The sequence below is a fragment of the Plectrocnemia conspersa genome, unplaced genomic scaffold (assembly GCF_051122295.1).
Source record: "Plectrocnemia conspersa isolate PC_06_02 unplaced genomic scaffold, ASM5112229v1 ptg000002l, whole genome shotgun sequence".
NCBI lineage: Eukaryota > Metazoa > Arthropoda > Insecta > Trichoptera > Polycentropodidae > Plectrocnemia > Plectrocnemia conspersa.
Genome location: NW_028277166.1, coordinates 13,675,436 through 13,701,790, shown reverse-complemented (window position 1 = coordinate 13,701,790; position 26,355 = coordinate 13,675,436). Strand labels below are relative to the sequence as shown.

The following is a 26,355-nucleotide window of genomic DNA, read 5'->3' as shown; positions in this document are numbered from 1 at the left end:
AAATTGGATCTTCAAGATCACTGGTAGATTTATTTTCGATTTCACCTTTCAAAATTATTTCCCAACTACATGGTCATTAAAATCTTTATAACGATATACTTATTTCTAATTAATATTTCTTAAATCTTTTTACTATTTTTTGCCATTGTAAACATTGTGTTTAAAATAAAATTGAGTTTTTAAAACCGAATAAAATTCCGTAGCAATATATAAATATTTTATTTTTTATGAATTTTATAGTACATGCGTGTGTTTTTGCTTTCTTCATACAATAAATAATTACATGTTATATTATACTCGTATATATTTATTATTAATTATATAAAATAATAAAAATAAAAGTGGAAAAATTTTGTACAGCATTATTTTATTATTTTAGATTATGTTACAAAAATGATAAAATAACTGAATTTAAATGGCGCGGCGAACTGATAAAAATAAGAGTTGAATTATCATTAAAAATTCCAATAAAATTCCAATAATAAAATAAAATTGTTATCTTTATTTTTTATGCTTATCTGTATTATTTATAATTATAAAAAAATCTGAAAACATTTTTTAAAAAATCAGAGTATATTGATTGCAAACTGTGTATTTATTTTTATATATAAGGAAAAATCATTCGGTCAAAAATTATACTTATAGTCTACGTACTGTTTGAGAAATTATTGTATATATATAATGTATGCGTCGTAGCTTTGTTTGCGTCTGAAAAATCCAGTCGTCTCCGAAGCGAACATTGACGTGAAGAGGGAAGCGTTTTTCCGAAGTTTTTCAGTCAATCTGTCGATGATCAGTATAATTGTATTTGTTGCGAGTTCAAATAAAGTCGGGGATATCAGAACTAAATTGTTGATAAAGTTCTGACGAAAGCGAATTTCAAATGAAAGTCAAGTGCAAGTAAAAATGTATGCTTGGTCTGCCTGAGGCAGGTTTTGTTGCGCATTCGCTTTCGATGCTACGGCCAATTATGAAAATTTTGGTGTGTAATTGCATTTTTTAATTGCTCTCTGTTTTAATATTGAAAAAAATGCGTTTATCTATTAATGTCTGTCAATGTTTATAAAGACACCGAACGATGGTTGAGAAATGCTTTTAGCTAATTCTTCGGAATATATTACGGTATACGAAGAGTTTGAAGTGTAACTAGATTTGTTTACTTCCGTCTTACTTCATATTAGAATATTTGCGTTGCATGACCGTTAAACGGTCTGAGATTCGGCCTTGCTTATGTCATTTCATTCAATCTATTCGTCAATGAAAAACATTTGTTTTTTTTCTTTATTGTTATTGTCACGTACAGTATGCAATTTTCATCATAATAAAGTCACTGAAAGAGGATTGAAGACTAATATCATATGCTTATCGCATTTTTAACGCGTAATTTGCGACAAGTTTTTTTCTCACGTCCATTTCGATAAGAGATTCGTATATTGTAGCCCTCCTCAGTACGTTATTTTATTAGTAAGTCATAAGCTTTAAATAGTTTTTTAAGCAAAAAATTCTGAATTAAGTTTAATAAGATATGATAACAAATATTTTAATAGCAAAAAATACCGAATCCAATCACACAAATTACTATTAAAAATGTATTATTATCTATTGTCTTATGACAATATTTTACTGAGGAGGCGATAAATTTATGCTATCCATGCCTTATTAAAACTGTTTCTTACTTTAAATTATTTATTTTTGCTTACTAAAATAGCATCTGTGGTTCAAAAGATATAAGCTATTAGATAAAGATATTTTATATATATTTAATATACTATTTTATTTATAATATTATATTATATATTACAGCAATATACAAAATCGTTCATTTCAATACAACATTAAAATTAAATGGATCTATATATATATTTTAGTGAAGTTTTAAACCAAATATTTGTTGCAATAAATAACGGATAAAAAAATATAATTTAATTATTTAATATTTTAAGTAACTAAAACAAATATTTAATAATTATCTTAGTTTTAAACCAAACTTTATTATAAGATAATTACGTGTTTATAATTTAATGACTTTAAAACTTGTAAAAGTTATTCTGATAATTTTCAATAAAGTAAAAAAAGGCAGTTGTTTAAAAATAAATTTTATTTTTCCAAATATATATTTACATAATATTTATTTTTTAATCACATGTTTGAGATGAACTTATTGTTTCGTTTTCATCAAAAATATATTCAATACACAAAAAATCATGTACAATACGTAAACGCAAAACTTATTACATTATTCAGATATTTACCCACATCTAAATATTAAGAAAAATAACACATATCACCAAACCTACAAAATGCGAAAATACTTATTCTCTGTGTTTATAAAACGTTTATGTACAACTTTTACTGAATCCACTTAAAGACTACCCTTTATATAGAAAATAAAACATAATATTTTCACTGACCAAAAATAATATGTACATTTAAGTGTGTATAAATATTTTTTTAAATCACATTTTTTCTACAGTTACTATTGTTTGGTGTTCTATAACTATTTTTTTTCGTTGTTGATGTTATATATTTTAATATTTTTTTTATTTTTTACTTGGTAATTAATTAACAAGCACAATCACAAGAGCAGCTGCGCTTTACACGCTTCTCACGATGGAGAGGAGAATCCGCGGATCTCACGGAACGCGGTTGCACATCTGAAATTAATAATTTAAATAGTATTATGCTCAATTATAACTTTGTTAGAATAAATAATATGAATTATACTTACAATGAGGACGTCCAGGATCTTGAACTGGAACCTCATGCACCAACGACATTGGTACTGGAATATGGATTGGCACAGCACGAGCCATTGCTTGTCTTCCCAACATTTCATGGCTGGCTTCGTGAGCTTGAGCTTCTTGTGCCTAAAATACAAGTAAAAATTAATAAAAAGATTTGTCCAAAACAATAGATAGAGTTTTTTGTAATCGCAAAAAAAATAATAGATAGTATTTCTTCTCTAGAATCTCCAAAATTATGATGTTTCGCAAATTTTTTTGTAAAATATGCAATAATTTATACAAATATTTAAAAAAAATCACAACCACTGCAATTTTAATTCAACGGATTTAAACTTTTGATTAATTTCTTAGCAAAGAAGTTATATTATAAGTTCGTTTAAACTCATCTCTAAATCTAAATTTACGGCAGTTATTAGCAACGTTAAATTTTGCATATAAATATTAATACGGATTAATAAAATTAGCAATTTGTATAAAAATGTAAAGTTGTAGATTACATTGAGTTCTATTAAAACTATTTTCTGAGTCTAATTTTATGACAGTTATTAGCGACATTATATTTTGCATTAGCGTTTAAGTAAATAAATAAGTATTAGTTTTACTTCGTTAAATTCACAGCTGCACATTACAGGTAGTGATAAAAGAGGCAGAAATTTTCTATTAACACTCTGAAAACATTGATTAACAATAAAAGTTTATGACCGACTCCAGGAATTGCGATTAGCAAATATTTTGTTTTAAGCTCCTAGGCAGCATTTACCAGTCAACAAAGTATTAAAAATGCAAGGATCAATTAATTAAGAATGATTGTATTGTTGGCAAAGATTCGCTCGCAAACAAAATGAAACAAGACTCAATGTTTTCATGTGAATGCTACAAAATCGTATTTTTTTCTACAATAATAAATATTATCTGATGGAAAGTAATCTTCAATTAAACATGCATCAAATATTTTAGAAATAATTATAATATTATCTCATAGGGGTATTTTAAATAAATTATTAATGAAATAATTATGCACTCGTATATATTACTTGTTCATTTATATCTAGTATTTTAATTATTAATTATAATATGATATAATTTACATGTATAAATATTAACATAAATTGTAAATTAAAAAAATACAAAAATATATATTATGAATATAAATAAATACTCTATTTTACATATATAATTTTTTGAGAATCATCAAGAATTTTTGAAAAATTTTGATTATTTTCTCGTTTTTTGAGAAATAACAAACACCATTTAAGAGCATTGAGATGAAGTTGTAAATTGCATGACATTCTTTTGTAGCAAATAAATTGACATTACGAAAATAATTTCTCTTGAAAAATGCCAAATCGAAAAATTTCGAGAAATCATTTTATGGAGCCTTTATTGGTAAAAATTAAATTTGTACAAATATATTTTAATGTTTTGCAACCACTGCATTTTTTATACCACTGCATAAGAAGGGGTAGTTTTATGCCAGATGTTTGCTTTTTGCAAGCATTTAATAGAGGTCAAAAGTATTTGAATGGCAAAAAAAACTATTTTCTTATAGATACTGTCATATCTCTGCTTTGATGATAATTATTAATTAAATAAGAATAAACAGCCCAATATAAACATCTGCAGATTTTAAAAATATATGGGAGCTTTTGCTAGATTTTTTCACCGAAAATTTTCGTAAAAATGGCAAATTTCACTTTAGATGATAATTTACGTGTTATAATGTACCTAATAATATGTTCGTGATAAATGTTTTACCATTATTTAAGTTATTTTACATTTTAATAACTATAAATAATATAATTTACATGCTTCAATATTGGCAAAAAAATTCTTTAAAAATAAATTTCACATGCATAGAGATATCTACAGTAATATACTGTATTATTATAATCAAATGCAATATGTCATATATATTTTTTTATTTATTAACATTTCTCGACAATTCTCGAGAAAATCGAGAAGTTAATTTGCGAATTCTCATTTCTTGAGAAACGCAAAACATTTAAAATCAGAATGCCTAGTTATGAACAATTGACTTATTTATAAACATTGAGTAGATGCATATACTTCAGCTATAAATAGCTAAAGCAAAAATAAAATATGTAAAAGCTCAAATAAATTCAAACACAAAAACATTAAAACTGCAACTTTTCTTAAATACTTCTACAGTCTTAATTAATGACTTATATTATATTATATAAGAGTTGTTCTCCGACTACTTCTACTGCTTCATGTGAGTAAGCAAGTTAAATCTTTAAGTCGACTTTAATTCGAAAAAAATATAAGGAGTCCAAAAATCGAACCTTGAACAAATTATAAATAAGTGTAAAAAATAAACTATCTTCTAATCTAATTTATGTATATGTCTATGTAACGTTCTTTCGCATAACTCATCTGATTAGTATATTAGTTGCATACGAATGAACATATATTTAAAATATGTTTTTATTATATTTACCTCTTGCTCTTCAACGCGTTGTTGTTCAGCGTGCTCTTGTTCAGCAGCACGAACAGCTTGTTGAACTGCTCTCAAATCATCTTCGCTGATCATCGGCAATGGCATTCGTTGTAAATGAATCTGAAAATTAAACAATTCATTGAATAAAAAAATGAGTGAAATAACTTTAATCACCTGACGAAGTATATTCAAATGTAATCAAACGAGTTTAAAAGGACACATTAAAACTTGTTCTCATTCAATTCGTTATAATACCGGTTTGTCGAAAATAAATATACAACCTATTGCTGAATAAAAAATGTTAAAAAACCTCACCTCTTGCAAATGCTCCTCCTGAGGCATGTGAGAATCTTGAGGGACAGACTCAGGTTCAACCTGAGGCATTTGCAGCCTCTGTACGTGGATGCGAACTTCCCTGGGGATCAGAGTCATCTGTTGCGGTTGTTGCTGGACGTGTTGAGGAATCTGAACATGGAACTGCCTTTGATTCATGACTTGAGGAGGAACGAAGCTAGGCCGGAACTGATGAACTTCTTGCTGTTGATACTCAGGCATCTGATAAGAATGGGCTTGCTGAGGCGCCGGAGCCTGAAATTGATAAAAATATAAATAGCAATAAAACACGTGTTTCGTTGACAAGATCGATGAACCCAAACATTGTTTGGTGAAACAATTTTAGACGAATTCCCACGATAACATTTTCACACTTCCTACGCGGCCGAAACGTTATCTTGTTTATTATATCGACGGTTTGGCCTCTGGGTCGATGTGGCCAGACCCATTAAAAACCTTGGAGGCCTTGCTCGGCGATGAAAAACTATATATCTGATGAACATGTATACGTTAAAGAGTTTATATTTTATAAATTATGTAATTGCACAAAAAACGTAGAATTAAACTCAATTATCGCAAATTGATTAAATACTGCGCTCCAACAATCCTTGAAACCATTTCAGATATGTAAGGCAAAGCTTGAGAAACATGTCACCGGTAAAAAGCACACAATATAACTTTAAAATGCCACGATCTTTTCTTGCAGTATAAATACGGCTGTGTTACAGCGGTAAAAGTAGCGTTTTTTTAATAATATATTTACATATTTTATAAACAGTGTATATGTATGTTTATATATATATATATATATAATATACAATGAGGCACTAAAATACAAAATGCTTGAAATGCGTCCTTGATATTTTAATTATAAATTATAATAATACGTTGAACTATCTGAATGAGTCGCATTTATTATGATAATAAAAAAACAATAATAAATTATGTATGTTCATGTAATAAGTATAGTGATTCATAAGGCATGAAAATTATTTTTAAAAAATATATACATAGTGTAGTATTTTCAACAACGTGAAGTATTTAAAATAATTTGTTAGAAACTACTGAATGTTTAATGCGCATTAAAAATTAGTGAAGTTATTTATATGTATCTGGCATTACTTAACATTTAGGATAGAACGCAAAAAATCCTGTATTCAATTAGAAAGAGCCAGCCATATTCGTATATCTACATACATACATAAATAAAAATGAAGCTCTTCAGAAAAAGTACTCTTAAATAACTTGTCCCAAAGAATAAAAACCAAATTTAATAAAGCCCAACTTACGTATTATTGTCCTCCTAAATAATAAATAAATGTGAAAAACACATACTTTAATTTTCTCAGAATAAAAAAATAAACACATTTTATTGGAGATATATTTGAGTCAGAAAAAATTCACTCAAAAATATTTGGAACAAGTGGCATTTAATATTTTACTTTTATACTACAAATCTGATCTTCATGACATGATACAAACAATAAATATAAAATCAAACACCATTTAAGAACATTCTCAGATTCTAAAGCAAAAATTCTTTAGAGAATATCTAAAAAAAGGCTTGAATTTATCCCGAAAATATTTTCTTAAACATGTCATTTCAATGAAATCATATCGAAATATGCTTTCACTGAAAGATATATATATTTACTAATGAAACTATAATTTATTTAGGTTTTAGTAAAATTATACGATCTTAGCTTTTCCATATCTATATATAATACATACATTTATAAACTATCATTATTTATTAACACGCGAAGTACGAATGTTACAGTGAATATGTATTTTTCAGTTAAGTTATGTTTTCAATAGTGAAGTCCAAATACATTTTCAATAATAGATACACATATATGTCCACTATCAAAAATTTAATTTGACTTGTCGCTAGTGAAATTATATGCTGCTCTAAAATGTCTATGAAACTCAATTTTACAGTTGCGAAACGTCCATTTGCTGTCCATTCCCAAACCTAACCTAATAAAAGTTTTAAAACTGATCATAGTTTTAGAACTTTCATTAGATCAAGTCCAAAAATACCAACTTATCTCTTAAATAAATAAGCGGAAGAAGAAGTACAGACAGACACATTCTCGCACATTGTTTTATAATAGATATTACACTATTTTTAAAAATATGATAGCTATTCTTACTGATATTAACACGGACTTGATTAAAATATATTCAAATCGAATTTTGGTCAATAGGAGTGCGCAAAAACAATTATCACTTCTCAGAAGTCAAAAATCCACGTCAAAAGGAATAAAATCGTGTCGGCAGTGGGAACGCTCGGTAACGATCGTTCCCACTGCAACGGCGCCGACACGATTTTATTGCTTTTGACATGAATTTTTGACTTCTGAGATGAGATAATTGTTTTTTGCGCTCTCTTATTGGTCAAAATTCGGTTTAGATATGCTTCATTCGATTCTCACTTATTGTAAGGCATAATATTGTTATAAAAAGTTTTAACAGGAACGCTAGATAACCGAGCGTTTTCACTGCAACGGCACGATTTTATTTAAGAGGGACATCGTTTGGAGGAGATTTTATTTAACAGGGACAACTTGATCAGAAAAATGTATGTACTTTTATGAAATACCATGAATCTTAATGAAATCGAAATATTAAAAAAAACTACCACTGACTCGCCCACCTTTGCCCCCCCCCCCCCTGGGAAAAGCTGAAATGGTGTCCTTGCTTGACGTGTTTCAACAGAAAATTTACAATAAATAATATAAAGTTTATATACATCATTTGCGTTAACACAGTCAGTTCGAGAGCACTCCATTTCATCGTTATTTGCAATTTAGAAAGAGATAGCAAGCTTGGGTTTACGCCCCTACTATTAACTTTAAAGCGCACGATACGGATATACGTTCGATATGCTTATCATTACTGGTTTATTTTTTTAACACATTTATAGAAAAATCTATAAATTATCCGTATCGCTTTAGAGCTCTTTCTAAATTATGAATTATGAGGAAATAGATATCTCTCGTATTAACTGTGCTAACGCATATATAGTATAGTTAAAAACATTAATATTATCATTTTTTGAAGCGAGACTAAAACAAAAACATTTCCAACGGCAATAGACATCGTTTTGCTCAGATGCAGATACATTTTTTTAACCCTTTAAACGCCAGTGAGTTTTTAGTGAGTCACCTGTTACTTCTCTTCACGCGTCAGTATCTCGTTCTAAAAATAATTATAAATTATTTGGTTAACTGATAAATGAAGTAAGTACAATAATCTTTAATAATTAAAATTTTTTTTAAATAATTCGTTAGCTGGTTTTAAAAAAATAATTTCTGTAGAAAAAATAATCAAGAAGTGACTCATTGGTGAGTCGCTGGCGTTTAAGTTGTTAAAGAAGATCTAAAACAAATTATTGCACAAACTAATTTAATGTTAAAAATAAATATAAGACTTAAGGAATATTTTTTCACATTCGCTCATTATATCAGTTCATTTAAGTTTAACAATAAAAAAACAGCCGTCAAATATCAACAAGACGGTTAATTTTTTTCTATATATTCTAAATAATAAACTGTTTTATCTTTCTATAAGCATGACGTAAAAATGAATATCGTACCATATTTGTATATTTTCAGTTATAAAAAAATTTTAATTGTAGCCATTGATATAAAATACATATATTTTCCGAAAAGGTATACAGACTTATTTTACATTATTCAATCTTTATTGACCCAACTATCAGAATGAAAGAAATGTAGTACATCTCCAACTATTACCCAACACGCTGATAATATAAGCATCTCCAAAATTTGAATACGTCCTCATGTAAATCAATTTCGTGTACGTAATACCGTGCGAGGTCGGGCGACTTTGCATTTGACCCAATCATACAATACAAAAAAGACTAGAAATTAGACCTCCAAAAAGTATGTATATTTTCTAAGGTCAATTGCCACAGCAGCTGCGACAAATCAGATTAAATCTCTACTTCGTGATCGCCGATAACGATCGATATGCGATACACACAAAGAGGATGATACTTTTGACGGAAGTATAAACTACCGGCACTAATCGATAGAATCACAAAGACTTCTTCGATACGATGACGTATTTCATTAGGAGCAAAACGATCCAATTCTATTTTTTATTCCGAGCGCGCAAGGTTCGCGATCATCCGTCATTGTCAGTGCATCACTCCGCTTATGTACTCTCCGACGTCCTTGTCATCTTCGAGTCTTGTCTTCGCTATGATGGTGAAGAGATGTGCGAAGACAGCGACGACAAAACGAAAACGTAAAAAAGGCCGTGCCGGAGTGCATTGTCCTTGTATGTGCAGCGAGAACGTGTAAATTGGAACGATAAAAAATTAGCAACTAACAGGCGAGTTTAACACCTCGTCGATATAATGCAACGAATTCTGTAATGTCTAGTAGGCAATATTAAATAAAAATCTAGCTTAAGATGAGAACGATGGGGATTAATGTTACAGACGTACGTGCAAATAAATTGACTGATCAAATTATCTTATGAGTTTTCAATACCTACAGATCGTTTTTAATTATTACAATTAATAACCCATTAGTTGACAAAATCCGATATATCGGCTTTTACTACTTTGCCAGGAATCGCTAAATTCAAGGTTATCAATGAAAAGAGGATCAGAATTATTTTTAATGGGCCATAAAGTGTTTGCTTCAAGGAAAGACATAATTTTTCGGAACATATATTTTTTTATTATTTAATGTAATACCAAAAAGTTTGACAATGAAAGTATCTTAACCAAGGAATCAATATTGTATTAAGTTGTTTTATAATGATAGGATGATTTTTTTGTAATAATAACTATATATAACATATGTGTAACATTATTATCGATACGCTGTAGTTTCCCGATAATAACCGTTATTACAGACGTGACATTTTGACTGCCATTTCAAGGTTAACTGTGGTAGTTTCAACTTTTAAATTAAACGTTGAACTACGACGTGCTGAAGATCGATTACGAGCTATACTACAATACATGCCATTAAAACCGCTGAAGAAACTGAACAGCGACGTACTGTCGACCGATTACGTGCTACTGTATTACGTAAAAAATCGTGTATAGCCAAATATTAAGATAAACTTGTAATAACAGGATAATATAAATATATTTCAAGCTAGTAATATATCAAATTTAACAGCTGAGCAAAAGAGACCTAATATTATTTTATTTCTGGATCTTTCAGTATATTTGTCTTACGCTATACATTCTAAAATAATTTAATATTGATACCAAGACTTTATTTAAAAGTAAATTATTTTAAGGATAATTGATATTTAAAATTTGTAAAGTCGTATTACAATAAGACCAAAATTTTCCATATTTTACCTATTTTTTTTTTCTATTTCTAAATGTAGTGTTTTGACTCAAAACTTTACAGTTAATTATATATTAAAATCTAAAATGTAATATGCTAACGTAAACACATATAACCAGTCTCGTAAGTAGCACAATAATAAGTCGATAATAAATGTGTCAGGACTGGCTATAAAATTAATTTGGCATAAAAATAATTTAGAACTATTTTTTTTTTTATAAATTAAACTATTTTGTATTCTATATATAATTTTAGTCAAATAAGTAAAAAAAAACCTTCTTACAGAAAAAAGCGATTTTCTTAAATTGAGATCTTTATTACAAAAATCTTGAAAAGTTTCTGTACGATAAAATTGATAATTAAGTTTTTATACTGTGCATATATTTTTAACTTTTGGGTGCATTAAATAATAAAATTTTATGTATATTTTTAATAATACCTAGTTGAAAACAATTTCTTATATTTGTAATGATAAAACGTGTTCTACAATCATTCACTTGGGCTTTGACTCCAATTAAATTAAGGTAATTAAATTCAATGATAGTAATCATAAATTATGTTACTTTGTAAGGTATTTTTTTAATGCATCTAAAATTAGAGCAAAAATCGTACACATATAACCATAGCGAACGAAAGTGACTTCTTAAAGAATTAATACATTCCAAAGCGACCTCGAAAAAAATCACTTAAAAAATAATAACAAACACCTTGCGAATGTGTACACTTTATAAAGGTTAATGTTTGCACGTTTTTATACAATATATTTTTTAATCGTCGTACAAAATGACATGGATGATATACGAGGAACCTTTTAGAATAAACCAAAAAAAATCAAAGCATTGTTCCTCGTTGACATTTTCTAAAGAAGAAACCAATCTACTATGTAATGTTATGTTATTTTATGTTGTATTTTCTTTTTTGCGGTTCATTTGTGGACCCATTTAATATTCAACGTCGTGCCGAATAGTGTCCAACAACAATTGCCCGTTGTTTGCACGCGTGACCTTCTCTGATATAAGGTAGACCAAGGATAACGATCGTTATTGTTATTTTTCTACTTATACACACATTATTAATAACAAATTGTATAATTTTTTAACATACGTCATAGACAATCATATATATACAACAACTATTTTAACTTAAACATTTACTTTTTCTCTTCTAGTTCATAAATAAATCATTCATTAATTGTATTATATTATAAACGTTTATATAATGACATGCAAAGACACGCAATGCAATTTCAATAATATTTCTTAAAAACTTTTTTCAACTTAAGACCAATCATCCAGTACATTCATTTCAGAAATATGATTAGTTGCACGATTAAAATAAATAGCTCTGACAGAGTCGCCAATGTTATAATCAATTATTATACAGTCACGACCTCTCAGTAGCCAGCTAGTGTTTCAGAACATTATTAGCACGTATGTTAGTACATCGAATCTTGTCCGGTAATTAAATTTTTTATCAGTCGAAAAAAATATAATGATAGGTTTAGAACCGTAGCGCGAAAGTGAAGACAGTTCAATCACCATGACTTCATTGCCAACTAAACCGCAATTCAATATATTTTCACATTTATATCTTATGATCAATCTATAAAATTGTACGATTTAACGAAACATATATAAAGATAAATACCGAGAGACGTGTATAATTACAACATCGATTAAATGTTTGTGTAGGTGATAATTATGGTATTTTGATTTGTATATAATTTATGATGCTTGAAAGAAGCTGAAATTTATGTATGGTATTGAAGGTTGAGAAGGCGGCAGTTTAATATTATATTATAAGTTAAATGAGTTCGATATTCGGTTCAAGTTCAGTCAGTTTTCAAAATCAAGGTATGGATCATCAAGGTTCGTATATGCGACGAGTGTTGAATTATAATTATATATTTTGAATGCTATATGATTCGCTTATCAATATATCTTTATGCATACTATCTGCATAGTGCATATATTTAATATGTTACTCAAATTAAAATATCATAAAGTGTGATTTACTATTATAAATACTAAGAATATAAAGTTTTACAAATAAAGGAGTGCCTTAAAATAATAAAATACATATTTATTTTATTTTTTATCTTTAGATTAGATAATATAATATACATTTAAATTTGTATAGTAAAATAGGAAATATAATACAAGTATTTTTAATAAACAGAAAGTTAAGAAACATCCTCTTAATAAAGCATAAAAATTCCTTAAGCAAAATAAATAATCCTGTACCACAATTTTAAGATTATCTTATTAATTTATCTATTTTTTATCTCTATCCATCTTTGTAAGTGTATACCACATTTTATATTCTGCAAGCGTATATTTCAAGGTTTCCTTCTTCATATTTTGGCATGCTTTATTTTTAACGCAGAATATGATATTTACACACAATCTAAATAACTAAAAATGCTAAACGTATATTCAAATTCTCAACATATGATGTATACAGCTTTATTGTGAATATCTTCTATTAAAATTGTTTTTTACAAAAAAGTTATAGCAGTGTGTGCTATATAGAAACTCGTCAACTCTAGACTAACCAAAAATATTCCGATCTTCAAATAGTTCATCAATATATTAATATAATAAAAATGTAAACATTTTCTAGTAGAATTGAATAACATAATAAACATCACTGCATGGTTAAATTATCTATTGATGACAACCAATGCAATTAAAATGATGTTGCTTCCTGTAATTAGGTTGCGATTTAGATGTGATTCGAACCACCATCCCTGACCGCCATAACCAATCATTTTTTGGCTTTATCTTAATATTTTCATTGTCGCCTTGTCCATTATACGCTTATACATAAATATGTACATATGTACAGATATTCCTCTTGTGCGAGAGTGCATCAACCTTGAGACGATATTTTACTGTTACACAAAACGTCGCCGAGCATTGTAGCCGTGTAATAAGCTCATCACGTTTGTGACATTTAATGATTCCAATTTCCTATCTGGCACTATTATTTATTTTGTATCGGACCGGTCCATTAGAGCGCAACTTAGGGGGTATTTACAAGCGATTATGGCCGTAGGGAAAAAATATTACCATAATAACGCGTTCGTTCCTTTTCGGCTCTTTCAGCGTTCAACTTGTACCGGTTAAAATATAAATTATCAAATTACGAAATCCACAAATATCTCACCTTGCAACGGTGCTTCCTAAACGTATGTTTTTACAACGAAAAAAATAACCTTCGCTTACACTAATTAGAAATAATTATAATGGCGCTGGGAAGCATTGCATATGAATTAAAAATATACACAGCAATACACATATGATATTAATAGCATAGAATCGCTCAATATCTAATTAACAACAATCGTATGACACACTTTTTATAATCGATACACGCATGCGAATCAAACTCTTTTAAACGGATTTTCCCTGTCGTTACTCATGTTTATGTTACCAAACAATTTGAGTCAGATGTGTGTCAAAATATTTATATTTCACTTATAAAAGCTCGGTGATTGTACAGCAGGACTATTCAGCTATATGTTATATTAATTTTGAAAGGAATATCAGAATCAAACATAAATTACAAGCAGCCTACCTTGTAATACATTGAAATTGTTCTAAACTCGGCGATTATCGTCGCTTCATGTGTGAATTTATGCTCACGATTTATTTCAATTTATTTAGAGATTCATTGAGCAATTTATAATTTTAGTAAATCAAATTTCGCATTAAAATCAAGGAATTTTGGTGAATTTATAGCAAGATTTAAATTTCAAGAATATGAATCAAAATTAATTTCTATATATATATATAATATATATTTCATATTTTACTATGAAATTTATTATTTTAGCAAATAAATATAAAAAATATCCAGTTTAAAATAAATAATATATTTATTATCTTAACAGAACTTCATCATTTTATTTTATGTTCAACTCACAGATCTTTTCATATGTTAATTTTGAAGAAAAAAACACATATATACATACATATATAACCGGCTAACACACTATTTATAAGATTTTTGACCGGTTGGAATATGTAACTAATAATAGTATGTCGAATATAAAATTAAGCCGGTTACAATAGTATGTCAACTAGTTATAATAACATAGGATTTTCTATATTCGGTATTATTTTTAGTTAAAAATGATATACTGATTAATAAATGCTTAGATTAGCTTGATTTAATTTATAATAAATTAAGATTTTAATAGTTGAAGATATGCTACGACTTAACTGATATGCAAAAATAAATAAAGTACTTCAACTAGAGTTTCCAATTAGAAACTTTACTTTTAAATATATTAAAATCTAAAAAGACACCTAAATATGACTTAATGAAGCATAATAAAGAAACTACCAATGACCATTTTATATAAAGCAAAAATCAGGCTCAATTACTTCCAAACCTAATGGAAGGTTGCTCAAATAATTCGACTACTAAATCCTGAAAAAGAAACAGAATATGTCACATCATACAAACAAATCAGCTGGCTACTGATAATGTCAAAAATATTAGAAAGGCATATTTATATATATTATATTATTTATTATAGTTACATATGTTTGATATGCAATATTTATGGCTTTTTCTACTTTAACAATAATAAATATCATATTGTACCTGAATTCAGTTTTAAATGAATTTAATTTATATTATGCATCATCTTCGATAATGAAATTCTAATAAAAAAGTATTTATACTGTACAAAAATTGCCAATATCTGATCAAATTTTAATTTTACATTAAAATCAAGCCATCTTTGTAGTAAAAATCTGTTATCAAATATATTTATAGTGTAATTAATATAATTTATTTCATTATCTTTTTTTTATATGATACATAAATATTTTACTATGGCTAATTATATTTAATATAAAATACGATCAATATAAATGTAGCAAAATATATTTTAAGCAATAACTAGTATTATTAATATCATAATCAAATTTGATTATTTAACTAGAGCTGTGAAGCTGGATTGCTTAAAAATTTTAATATATCAACACGCGAGTATAAATTAGCACAATAATAAATCTCCGAAGCAATCTGCAAATGTCTGTTTTATAATATTACGGCCCTTCTTTCGAAGGGCGTGCTCCTCACAGACCAGACAGCAATTGCTTCATATAAAAAAACAATTAACGATTTCAGGGTAGCCGAAACGGCCTGAGCGGCCATCGGATAATTACACCGTGAATTTGCAGTATAAAAGAAAGAAATGCGCTCGGCTCGGGTCAGTCCGAGCCATAACCGAAAACAAGCAACAGTCATGAGGCGTATAGTGACGAGCTGCTTATTGTTGTTGTCGATCAACGGCGTTATAGCCATGGACAGCCCCACTTCCGATTTGTTCAAAAATCCTTTTTCGAGAGACCAGGATGTGGCCAGAAACATAAATCTGAAGAGGAGTCCCGATCCGGAAATCCACCACAAGCGAAGATACAAGCATCCCCTGCTCATAACCAAAGACGATATCGAGCCTCAAGAAGCAGTAGTGGAAGACAATGTGATAGTCGAATCGAACATTTTGAAGTTGGTCAGGCCGAGGAAGAACGAGATCAGATACCAGAATCCTTCATTAACGCCGCATAAAAGAGTCACGAGAGGATGGAATCTTCAATACGTGATAGTGCCGCAACAGTACTACTTCTATCCACAGAAAAAAACGACCGAGTCTAAGAAGAAGCCTTATAAATATTACTATTAGTTTCATTATAAATGTAAGTGTGTGTTTGTGTGTGTTTGTTACAATATGTCAATGTGTTTTCTAGTATAAAATGTCTTCGTGACTGTTAACGTACGACCGTGACACTCATCAAAGTACATTTTTATTATTATTATTATTATTCTAACTTAAATCGCCTCAAATCCATCACTTCATTGTTGGGATAATAATCTATGATTCGCAAATGGGCGAAGGCCGGCACGAAAATGCGGAGATTGTGTTGTGCGATTTTTACATATTCATGCGCATTATATATGTGCATAATTTGCATCAAAAATAAAAATATGTGCAATTTATTTTTAATATTAAAATAGAGCATTATTGAGGTATAAAATATAGTTTATAATTTACAGGAAACTCGTATATCCAAAGTATCGCGATACAAGGGTGTCGACCTTGCCTTGAAAGCTCAACTTTTAAGGTCACGAGGACGAAGGATTTTACAGCTCTAAAGATCAAAAAAATAAAACACAATCACGCGAGAAGAGTTTAACGTGATTTTTTTTTATAAATAAAATAATATAAACACAATACAGATCTCACAATCGGAAGTATGTATTTTTTTTTAAATATAATACGTATAATATATTTATAGTATATTAAATGTTTAAAATACAATTAGTTAAGTGTGTTTTTCCTGTGATTTTTTATATATTATATTCTTATAGTAATAATAAATGTTTTTTATAAGGAAACGCGCATTTTGATTGTTTTCGCTCGTACCTTGAAATGTATTATAATGAGTGTATGTACGCCATCAATTATATTTATCATGTGCGTATTAAAATTACTAAAAAAATATTATTGAAGCATAAAAATGACTCGAAAAGCGCAGTTTTGAGACAGTAAACTGAAAGGAGGCGACCGCGACCCATTTTTGTCGAACAATATGCCGCCGACATGTTTCATACCGTTTATGGTAAAAGTCACTTTTCGATACCTGATATATGGTGATTTAAAAAACAGACTACCCATCGAATATTTATATACCATAAATCGTCAACCATGAGTTATTATAAAAATATATATTGCGCGGAATATATTGCAGCGATTAGAAAAAAAGTACACCACATGTGAAGAAATCAACAAAATAAAGGGTGAGTTTTTCTAATTGTTAGAAGCATAGTAAATCGTTAAATTATATTTTTTTTAACTATTACATAAAATATTTATCTCAGATAGAAAACTATTAATATTTTTACTTTAACATAATTTAAAAATATTATTATTATATAATATGGTAAAAAATTGAAAAATATACCTTCCACTTAATCAAATAATTACATTCTCCTTGAAAATTTACTGATACTTTTTTTCGATTCAGAATTTTTTAAAAACTAGATGGTAATTAAATTTAATATGCAGTAATTCAATAAAATGCTAATAGTAATAATGCTGAAGAAACTTCATTAATAAGCATGGCATTTGAATTGTAAATATATATATATAAAGAAAAAAATATTAAAAAAATTTAAGGCATAAGTGCTATTTATATTATTTTCTGATCGAAACTGTCGACTATAAATGTAATTAATTTGTATATTCATTAGTACATCAACTTCGTCTTCAAACAAAATTATATAACCTATTTATGATCTTTAGTAAAACACTTTATTTCAATATTTTTGAGCTATTGTGCTTTATTTTAAATTAACTTATAGATAAAATCAGTTTTACATATAACTTATTTATAGCGACTATAATTAATATCAAGCATTAACTTATTTTTATAAACATAACCTCCTATGTTGTATATTTAAGGATATTAAATATCTGTGATGTTATAATAACACCTGTATTAAACTAGTTTAGTAAAACCTAAATAAAAAACGATCGAATCAGAACCAGTGACATCATGGAAACAACCAAAAACTATAAAGTTTATTTTTATTTGCCTAGATTGATTAAATCTTCTTGGGTCACGTTTGTATTTGAATATTTTATAAAGAAATCTAAAATGTGTCTTATTTTAAAAGCCTTATCGATGCTCATATAATAAAAATATGGATATGTCTTGTCTAGACGTCGCATCTATTAATCATTTTGTATAGTATTCGATTGAAATGTTTTAGAAATCCCTCGAAGATGTATTGCCAATTATTTGGCCACGGCTATTCCGTTTTCTATTTATACTATTACGATATAAAATAATAATAAAAATAGACGCGATTGCGAGAGCAATCAAGCCAAGAATTTTAATCAAAGGCGTTCGCTCCGATTCCGGTCATATTTCACGCGACGTGTCGAATCGAAAATTCGATTTACCCGTCTGCTTTTTTATGTTTATTTTTTTACCCGGTCAAAACGAGATGTGAGGAGCGCTTTAAAACGGGTTCCGTTATGTACGATGACCGACGGATGAATCCCAAATCGCATGCAAAAATGCACGAAGAGTTTCGTTCTTTAAACGCGGAAAGTTCACTACATCTGGACAGGGCAGCAAAAAAATTAATGAAAATATAAGAGGGCCATTGTTTGGGGAGCTTCGTGTTGCAGGCTTTTGAACGAATGTTTTTTATTGCCAGGGTCGTCAAACTTGAGAGTGAATCGAGACCGACGTATAAGGAAAAATTAATTCATAATTTCGCTTGACTCAGAGTCAATAAACGATTTAAAAAACGGTTAAAATACGTTTACCGTCGAATATATGCATATTAACATAGCCTACTATTATAAAATATTCAAAGAAAACATTGTGTTAGAAGCAAGCCTAAATAGAAAAAAATATAAGTATGCTAAATACGTGTTTCTACTGTAAATGAGTAGTATATTTTTATTTAAAATATTTCGTGAATATATTTTAAAACTTGTAATGATGGTAAAGTCTAGCTCTAAATATAATTTGACTACACAAGAGACATTTCCTAACTGCAAAATATAAATGAATTGAACAATCCGAAGAACAACGGTAAATAATTTACGCCTAATTTATTAAATTAAGTTAGGACCATTGCGATCTTACAGGTTATTTTAATGCGTCGTGAAAGTAAAAAATGTTACATAGTATATAAGAGGAATAAAAAAAATGTAAGAAAAAAGTCATAGAATAATTAAATCAAATAACATGAACCGGACCAGCTCTTCGTAGCTCACATTAAATAGATCAATGTGCAATGTCAACAAATTAAGGTAATGAATGGTGATAGCCATTGACTATTTGGCTAGTTCTGACGTTTCGGCTCTAGTAGACATAAAAAAGAAAACACTCGAAAACGTTCCGGAATCCAAACCGAATTCTCCTAATGATAAGACGCGATCGAGAACTATTTTCAACCATCAAAGAGTGGAAGATGGAGACTTCGGACACATGATTCAAGGCTCAAAATATGAGCTTCTTTATACCCTAATAAAGGTAAAAATGGATCGGAAGAAAGAACATATCTTGGTAACAACCAGACCGGGAGAGATATTTGGAATTAATGAACAAGGACATGACACCAAAAGAAGAATAAGACATTAAAAAACAACGAAAATGTAATCTAACAATAATGCATGTAAAAGCTGACGTTGTCTAACCTACAATATATTTTTTAAATAATATAAACATAGAATCATTGGCAAACGACTACGTAATATGTTTGTGACGATGAATGCAATGACTCAGAGCGCATGACAAAGCATGTGCGATCTATAAGTATATATACTTAAACATTTGTGTTTTTATCATGCGCTTACAGTGAGCTACATTCCCTTTCGCTTGCTCGCGTGCTAAGTGTCGAGAGTGAGTGAGAAGAAGCGGGCATGCGGAACGTATGTATCGCACGCCCTTATCTCTCACTCACTCTCATCACTTAACACGCGAGCGAGTGAAAAAGAATGTTTCTTACCGTAGGCGCTTGATTTTTCTAGATATTAGTGTGACTTTAACACCACATCAGGAGACGTCCGAATTTATCTACATTTTAGATCTCTTGTCCAGATTCCACCCTGATTTATAATCAGCCAACTCGAATAATAATTCTTCGAACGACTTTTTAGAAAGTCAATAATTTGATTAGTTATTTTTAATTAATAACTATTTCGTCAACACAATAAAATTTTATTAATAAATAAAATTAATTTAAAAAAAAAAACACTTTAAATAATTTACAATGAATACAAACAAATTTCTAACATTATTATTAGCACTGTCAATTTTTGGTTAAATTCCTGTAAAAATTATATTTTATTTAACCAGCACAATCTTTGTATAGTTGGTGATAATACCTGAAACACGCGGGTTCGAATCCTTATGTTTTAAATTTATATTGTGCTTAAGAAATCAGAATAAGTGATTACTACAATATATAATTATTATATAATTTCGATCGATCATCACAGATTAGGTTTTCCTTGATTTTCATAAGCTCATGGATTAATATCGTGATGAATAATAAAAAAATAAAATCTAGCTAGATCGTGCATATTATATATAATTAGATGCCACTATAAAAAAATATCTGACTACTTGCTTGTAGGTGTTCGCTGTGTTTACACAATTGTAACGCATTAGTCTGTTATACGACAAAGAATGATTTATAATAAATATTTGACAAAACTTATTCCTCAAATTGTATATCTTGTAAATTGTTACCAAAGCATTTTGCATGACTACGTGCAGTTCTCATTATAGGACCATAAAAATTTCTGTGTGAACTCTTTGTATAAAGTAAGATTAGTTTCGTGTAATTTTATTTGTTCTTATCGTTTCTTAGGTTGTGTGCCATTGTCTTTGAATTGTGATACTACTTACATGGGTAAGTAAACTAATAATAAAAATATTTGCACTATTTGCACCATTAAAAATATAGTAAAAAAATTGAAATATTTAAGGGATTTCCATAGCTAATGGTGAAACATGTCAGTGAATTATATTTAATTAATATTATTATTATGCATAATTTAACTTATTTATTATTTTAATGTGATATTGCTATCATATTATTTAAACAGACATAAAATTTAATGTCTAATTAACATAATTATTACAGCAATAAAATTATAATAACAAATCAATTTAACGTGTTAATGAATATGTTACTTTCTTATTTTATTTTACTCAAGGCTCTATAGCTCGTAACGTTTTACGTTTGAGCGTGAAATTGAACTTGTCATAAAAGTCGACCTTTATGTCATTCACAAAAAAAAACTTAACACCTCGAACGAAATTGATTTTCCACAATCGAATTCATGACTTCTGACTTAGCCTGAAATCATTATTACTGTATACTTCAGAAAGCACTTGTGCGGCAAATGGCGACACCGACTATTGAGCAACGACGTGAAGAAAATGCGTTCGACCGTTGAAACAGACACAGTTCATGTTGCGAATTGATTGATTTATAAACACAGAACCTTCGTCGTTTCACGCGCCGCGATTTTTTGCACAATTTCCATATATTGCTTATCGATAATAAAAATTACTCACTTGCATGTGCTGGGCTGGCATCGGCGGTCTCATTGCGAAACGCATCGGGAAGTTCATGGGTAGACTAACTGGACCTGGAAGAGGGACTGGAAGTCCTGGCATGATTTCAGCTGCTGGGTCTTGAGGAGGCCTGTTTGATTTAATCGATGCATTATACTATTTAATAAAAACTATGTATAAAAGTTCGTTTGTGTGTGTACCTATTTTCATTTCCACTTTCGCAGAATATGGCCATGCGCTCTCCGGTTATCCTTTGAAGCCTCGGATCTGTGGTCAGATTGAGTCCGAAAGGTAATTGAACATTGCGTGCTTGATGGTCGACCAATTCTTCGGCACGTCGTTTTTCCACGATGCAATTCATACGAGATCTTTATCGCAACAAAAAAACAAGAACGTTAAAATGGATGGATATATAAACATATATATATATTTTTTATCGTTAATAAAGATCTTAAATGCAATTCAGACAAAATATCCAACAAAGCATAAATGGAATAATATTTTTAGGCAAATAAATATGCAGATATATATTAGAGAATGTGTTTTTAAATTTTTAAATAAGATATATGTATGTATTTAAAATCTTATCATTATAATCTCATTGATTGGTCTAAGGCAGAGGTCGGCAAAGTGCGGCTCCGGAGCCGCATGCGGCTCTTTGGCCCCATAAGTGCGGCTCTGGCACAAATATCCACGGGCATTCGCACCAGATTCAAAAAAACAAGGAAATATGGAGCTCTAAATTCGAACGTCTTTGTGTTGATTTGGAAAATTATAATAAAGGTTTGCTAAATTAATAAATAGATTTGGCTCTCAATTTTTTTTAATCGTTGTAATGTGCATATTTGGTTCTTTGGCTAATAAGTTTGCCGACCACTGGTCTAAGGCGTCATGTTAGCCTAATTTAAGGTTAAATTACAACATTTACGACAATTTTTGGATGGTTTTCTACCAAATCAATGGTCAATTGTGTTTGACAATTAATGATTTGTGGTGTATTTTGTCACGCTTGGCAATTTCTTTATTTTATAAATGACATTAAAGTTAAAAATAAAATAAAAATCAGTCAAGTGGTACAAATTTCAAAGAATGCTTATATCCAAGATCCTATATTTATGGTACAAACGTTTCTAAGAGGGCCGTGAAATCATCAAATATGACATGACAGATCAGCAGCCTGACACATCAACTACTGGTTAAAATATTAAAAAATAAATAACATTGTGCTAAGTAATCTCCGAATCACTATTAGAGAGATTGCTGTGAAGCAACTTTAACTGTCATTTTGGGCATGAAACAACTAGTAGCAAAATGTATTCCAAAACTGTTTTTAATAAAAACAATACGATAAGTAAATTGCTATGCAATTGTTCAATAAAGTTGCTTGCGAATCATTTGTGTATCGTTATAACTTTGAAACAAATTTCCAATCATCTCAATACTAAAGAGCCAAAAGCAAGACAAGCTCGTCAGCTTTGATCAAATGTCAAGGTGCAAATTTCTATTTTATTTAATTATAACTGTATAATCTATTAATAATTTTTACTAACGTGTCGTATGGTGAATGAGATATATAAATCCTAAGATTATACACCTCGATAACGTACCGACTCACATTATACTACTAATTCGTGAATTTTTAGCCAAAAAACATAACCGTTTTTATGCCTCAGTTCCTGAAATCACTTGGTATAGCCTCCCACGACTTCTTCGTTTATAAAAATAAAATTGAAATGACAACGTTTTGCAAACATACAGAATATCAATGAGAAACAGCTAAGTGAACTGAATATATTTATAATTTACACTACTATTAAATTTTAGACTAAATATTTTTCACCAATTCAATAAGTAAACAACTGCGTGAAACTTTATTAGGATTAGAATTTCACTGTACATTGATAGGAAATATATGCTTGTACTGTGAAAATAACATACGCATTTATCAACAAATATTTAGTTAAATTAAACTGCAAGCATATAATTCTTCTTTAAGGTATAAGCTAATAAAATATCTGTACAAATAGATATTTGTGGTACTTAAGAAATAAATGAAAAATGCCGAAAAATATGTTTTGTAATGATATTCGTATTTCTGTAAGAAGAGTTATTTACTTTATTTTATTTAAAAAAAATTGTTTAGTATGTAACAAGATTGATGGTGCTAGACAATAAAAATTTGATTATATTTTTATACTTTATACTATGTCTCATTATGTCCAAATTTTTTAAACATATTTTTTTTATCAAAATAACCTTTTTATTTTATATTTTTCACATAAGTCTAATACTAATACTTATATCAGTAGTTATATATAATTATCAATTAGAGCCATTAAAATTGCAATCTATAATATTTACTCTTCTGCTGTTTCTATAGAAGCAACTATTTCATGTGAGGTTTTTTTCTATTTACAACATAACATGCATAACAAAAAGAAACATCGGAGAACTTATCATATTCATAAACATGCTAATGCAACAGAATTCACGTCGTTTCCTGTTATTGACATTTCAAGGAAAATTAATGAGAAAAACACTAAGACAATTGCCACTAATAATTTGTTTGAAAAATAAATAAAAATATTCAAAACATGTAAAAAAGCTTTAAAATTAATACAATATAAAATTCTTTAAGCCAAAATAAATAAAATTATTTCCGTAATTCGTCTAAAGCAAAACTATTTTCCCATAAACATAACATTAATACATTAAATTATATGCAAGTCTATTTTTTTACTATAAAGTCGTTTGATATTATTTTTAACTTTTGATATAAAATATAGTACATATTAAATTCATTTAAAACAAAGATTTAGGTTTTAAATTAAATGTAAAAATGTTAAATTTTTTATAACAGTATGTACTAGATAGAAACTGGCATTGTTAAGTAATTTTCACTCAAAACTTGAATTAATAAATTTAGTATTTCATTGTAATATATATACTTTTATTTTTACACATTTTCAGAAATTTCCATGTATTCTACTGAATACCGGAATACCAGTATTTCAGTCAAGTGTTTAATATTAGATTAACTCTATAATTTAAAGACAAGTTTTGGGCTTAAGATTTTTAAAGTAAAATGTAAATGAGTATGAAGCAGATATAAAATTTATTTCCAATAACATTTATAAGTTTTTTTGTATTTTTAATTTTTTCGCATATGCACAATTTCCCTATGATCATTTGATAATATTTTTATTGCAAAAAAATATGCAATAACCTGATTTATTTCTATAATTATCGATTATTGTTTTTTTATATATTGTTTAATGCACATTTTATTTATTAAATGACCAATAAACTTGTTAAATTCTTCCACTATGTAACTAAACATGAAAAAAATTGTTTACTTAATTAAAAATCATTTAATAGTTCATGAAAATTCTAAAATTATATTTTTAGTAATATAAAATTTTGTAGAATATTTCCCCAAAAAATATAATCTTTTTTATATTTATAATTTTAATTTAATAATTGTAATGTCATTAATAAATTATTAATACAACAAATGAATTAAACAAAAAACAAGCATATTTTTTAATTTAGATTGAGATGGTTTATTATTAAATATGTGCGTTGTTCCCATAGCATATGGCTATAAAAACATTTATTCACACAATGCTATTTTTTTTAAATATTTAATGATACAAATATATATTAAAGGTCACCCTCAAACGAAATGATACCCATATAACAATGTATATTTATCCTTCAGGCATTTGGATCATAAATAAGCGTTTGATAAAAAAAAATATAGCAAAAGAATAAATCTCTAAGACATAACCATATTTTTTAAACAATCAATTTTTTTCTTTAAATTCATAGCCAATACCAAACTAGTGCCACATAGCGGCAACTGGAAAAATTTTATCAACCAATTTGCTAAGTTACGATGTGCTGCCATCTGTTCTCGAATATATGTATTTAATATTAAATATTTTAGATATACCTTTGCTTGAAAATATATTAGAATTAATTTATATTTTTTTTATGAAAAATAATAATACATATTTACCTCTGGTTTTTCTCAATCAAAGCTCCAGCCAACTCGTCAAAGTCCAATTGAAGAGGCAGTGTGATTCTCACGGGCTCTCTTATATCTGACGCGTTTTCATCTGACGAATCGTTTGAATCTGATGAACTGTCGCTCGACGTATCAGATTCTGAATCGCTCGAATCGTCCAGACTCTGCAATTCGAAACAAACGCTGAAATGAGTCACGGTTTTTCACTCTATACAGTTATGCGGTTTGAGAACGGTAAATCGCGAATTTGTTAAACTCTCATAGAGATTTTCGCGAGCGGTTAGTCGGACGAAATTGTTTTTCGAACCCATTTGCACGA

General features: G+C 28.6%; 1 protein-coding gene across 1 annotated transcript in view; it reads right to left on the bottom strand.

Moving 5' to 3' along the window:
- Positions 1–2,500: 2,500 nt before the first annotated feature.
- Msr-110 (DUF3736 domain-containing protein Msr-110) overlaps positions 2,501–26,355 on the bottom strand; it is a 45,263-nt gene continuing 21,408 nt past the window's right edge. The window contains exons 4-10 of the mRNA XM_088181581.1: positions 26,028–26,200; positions 22,207–22,374; positions 22,007–22,136; positions 5,518–5,790; positions 5,203–5,322; positions 2,729–2,867; positions 2,501–2,654 (exon numbers count right to left, since the gene is read on the bottom strand). Of these exons, the coding sequence (XP_088037707.1) occupies positions 2,563–2,654; positions 2,729–2,867; positions 5,203–5,322; positions 5,518–5,790; positions 22,007–22,136; positions 22,207–22,374; positions 26,028–26,200 (1,095 nt within the window). The 3' untranslated portion in view covers positions 2,501–2,562. The remainder of the gene's footprint in view (positions 2,655–2,728; positions 2,868–5,202; positions 5,323–5,517; positions 5,791–22,006; positions 22,137–22,206; positions 22,375–26,027; positions 26,201–26,355) is intronic.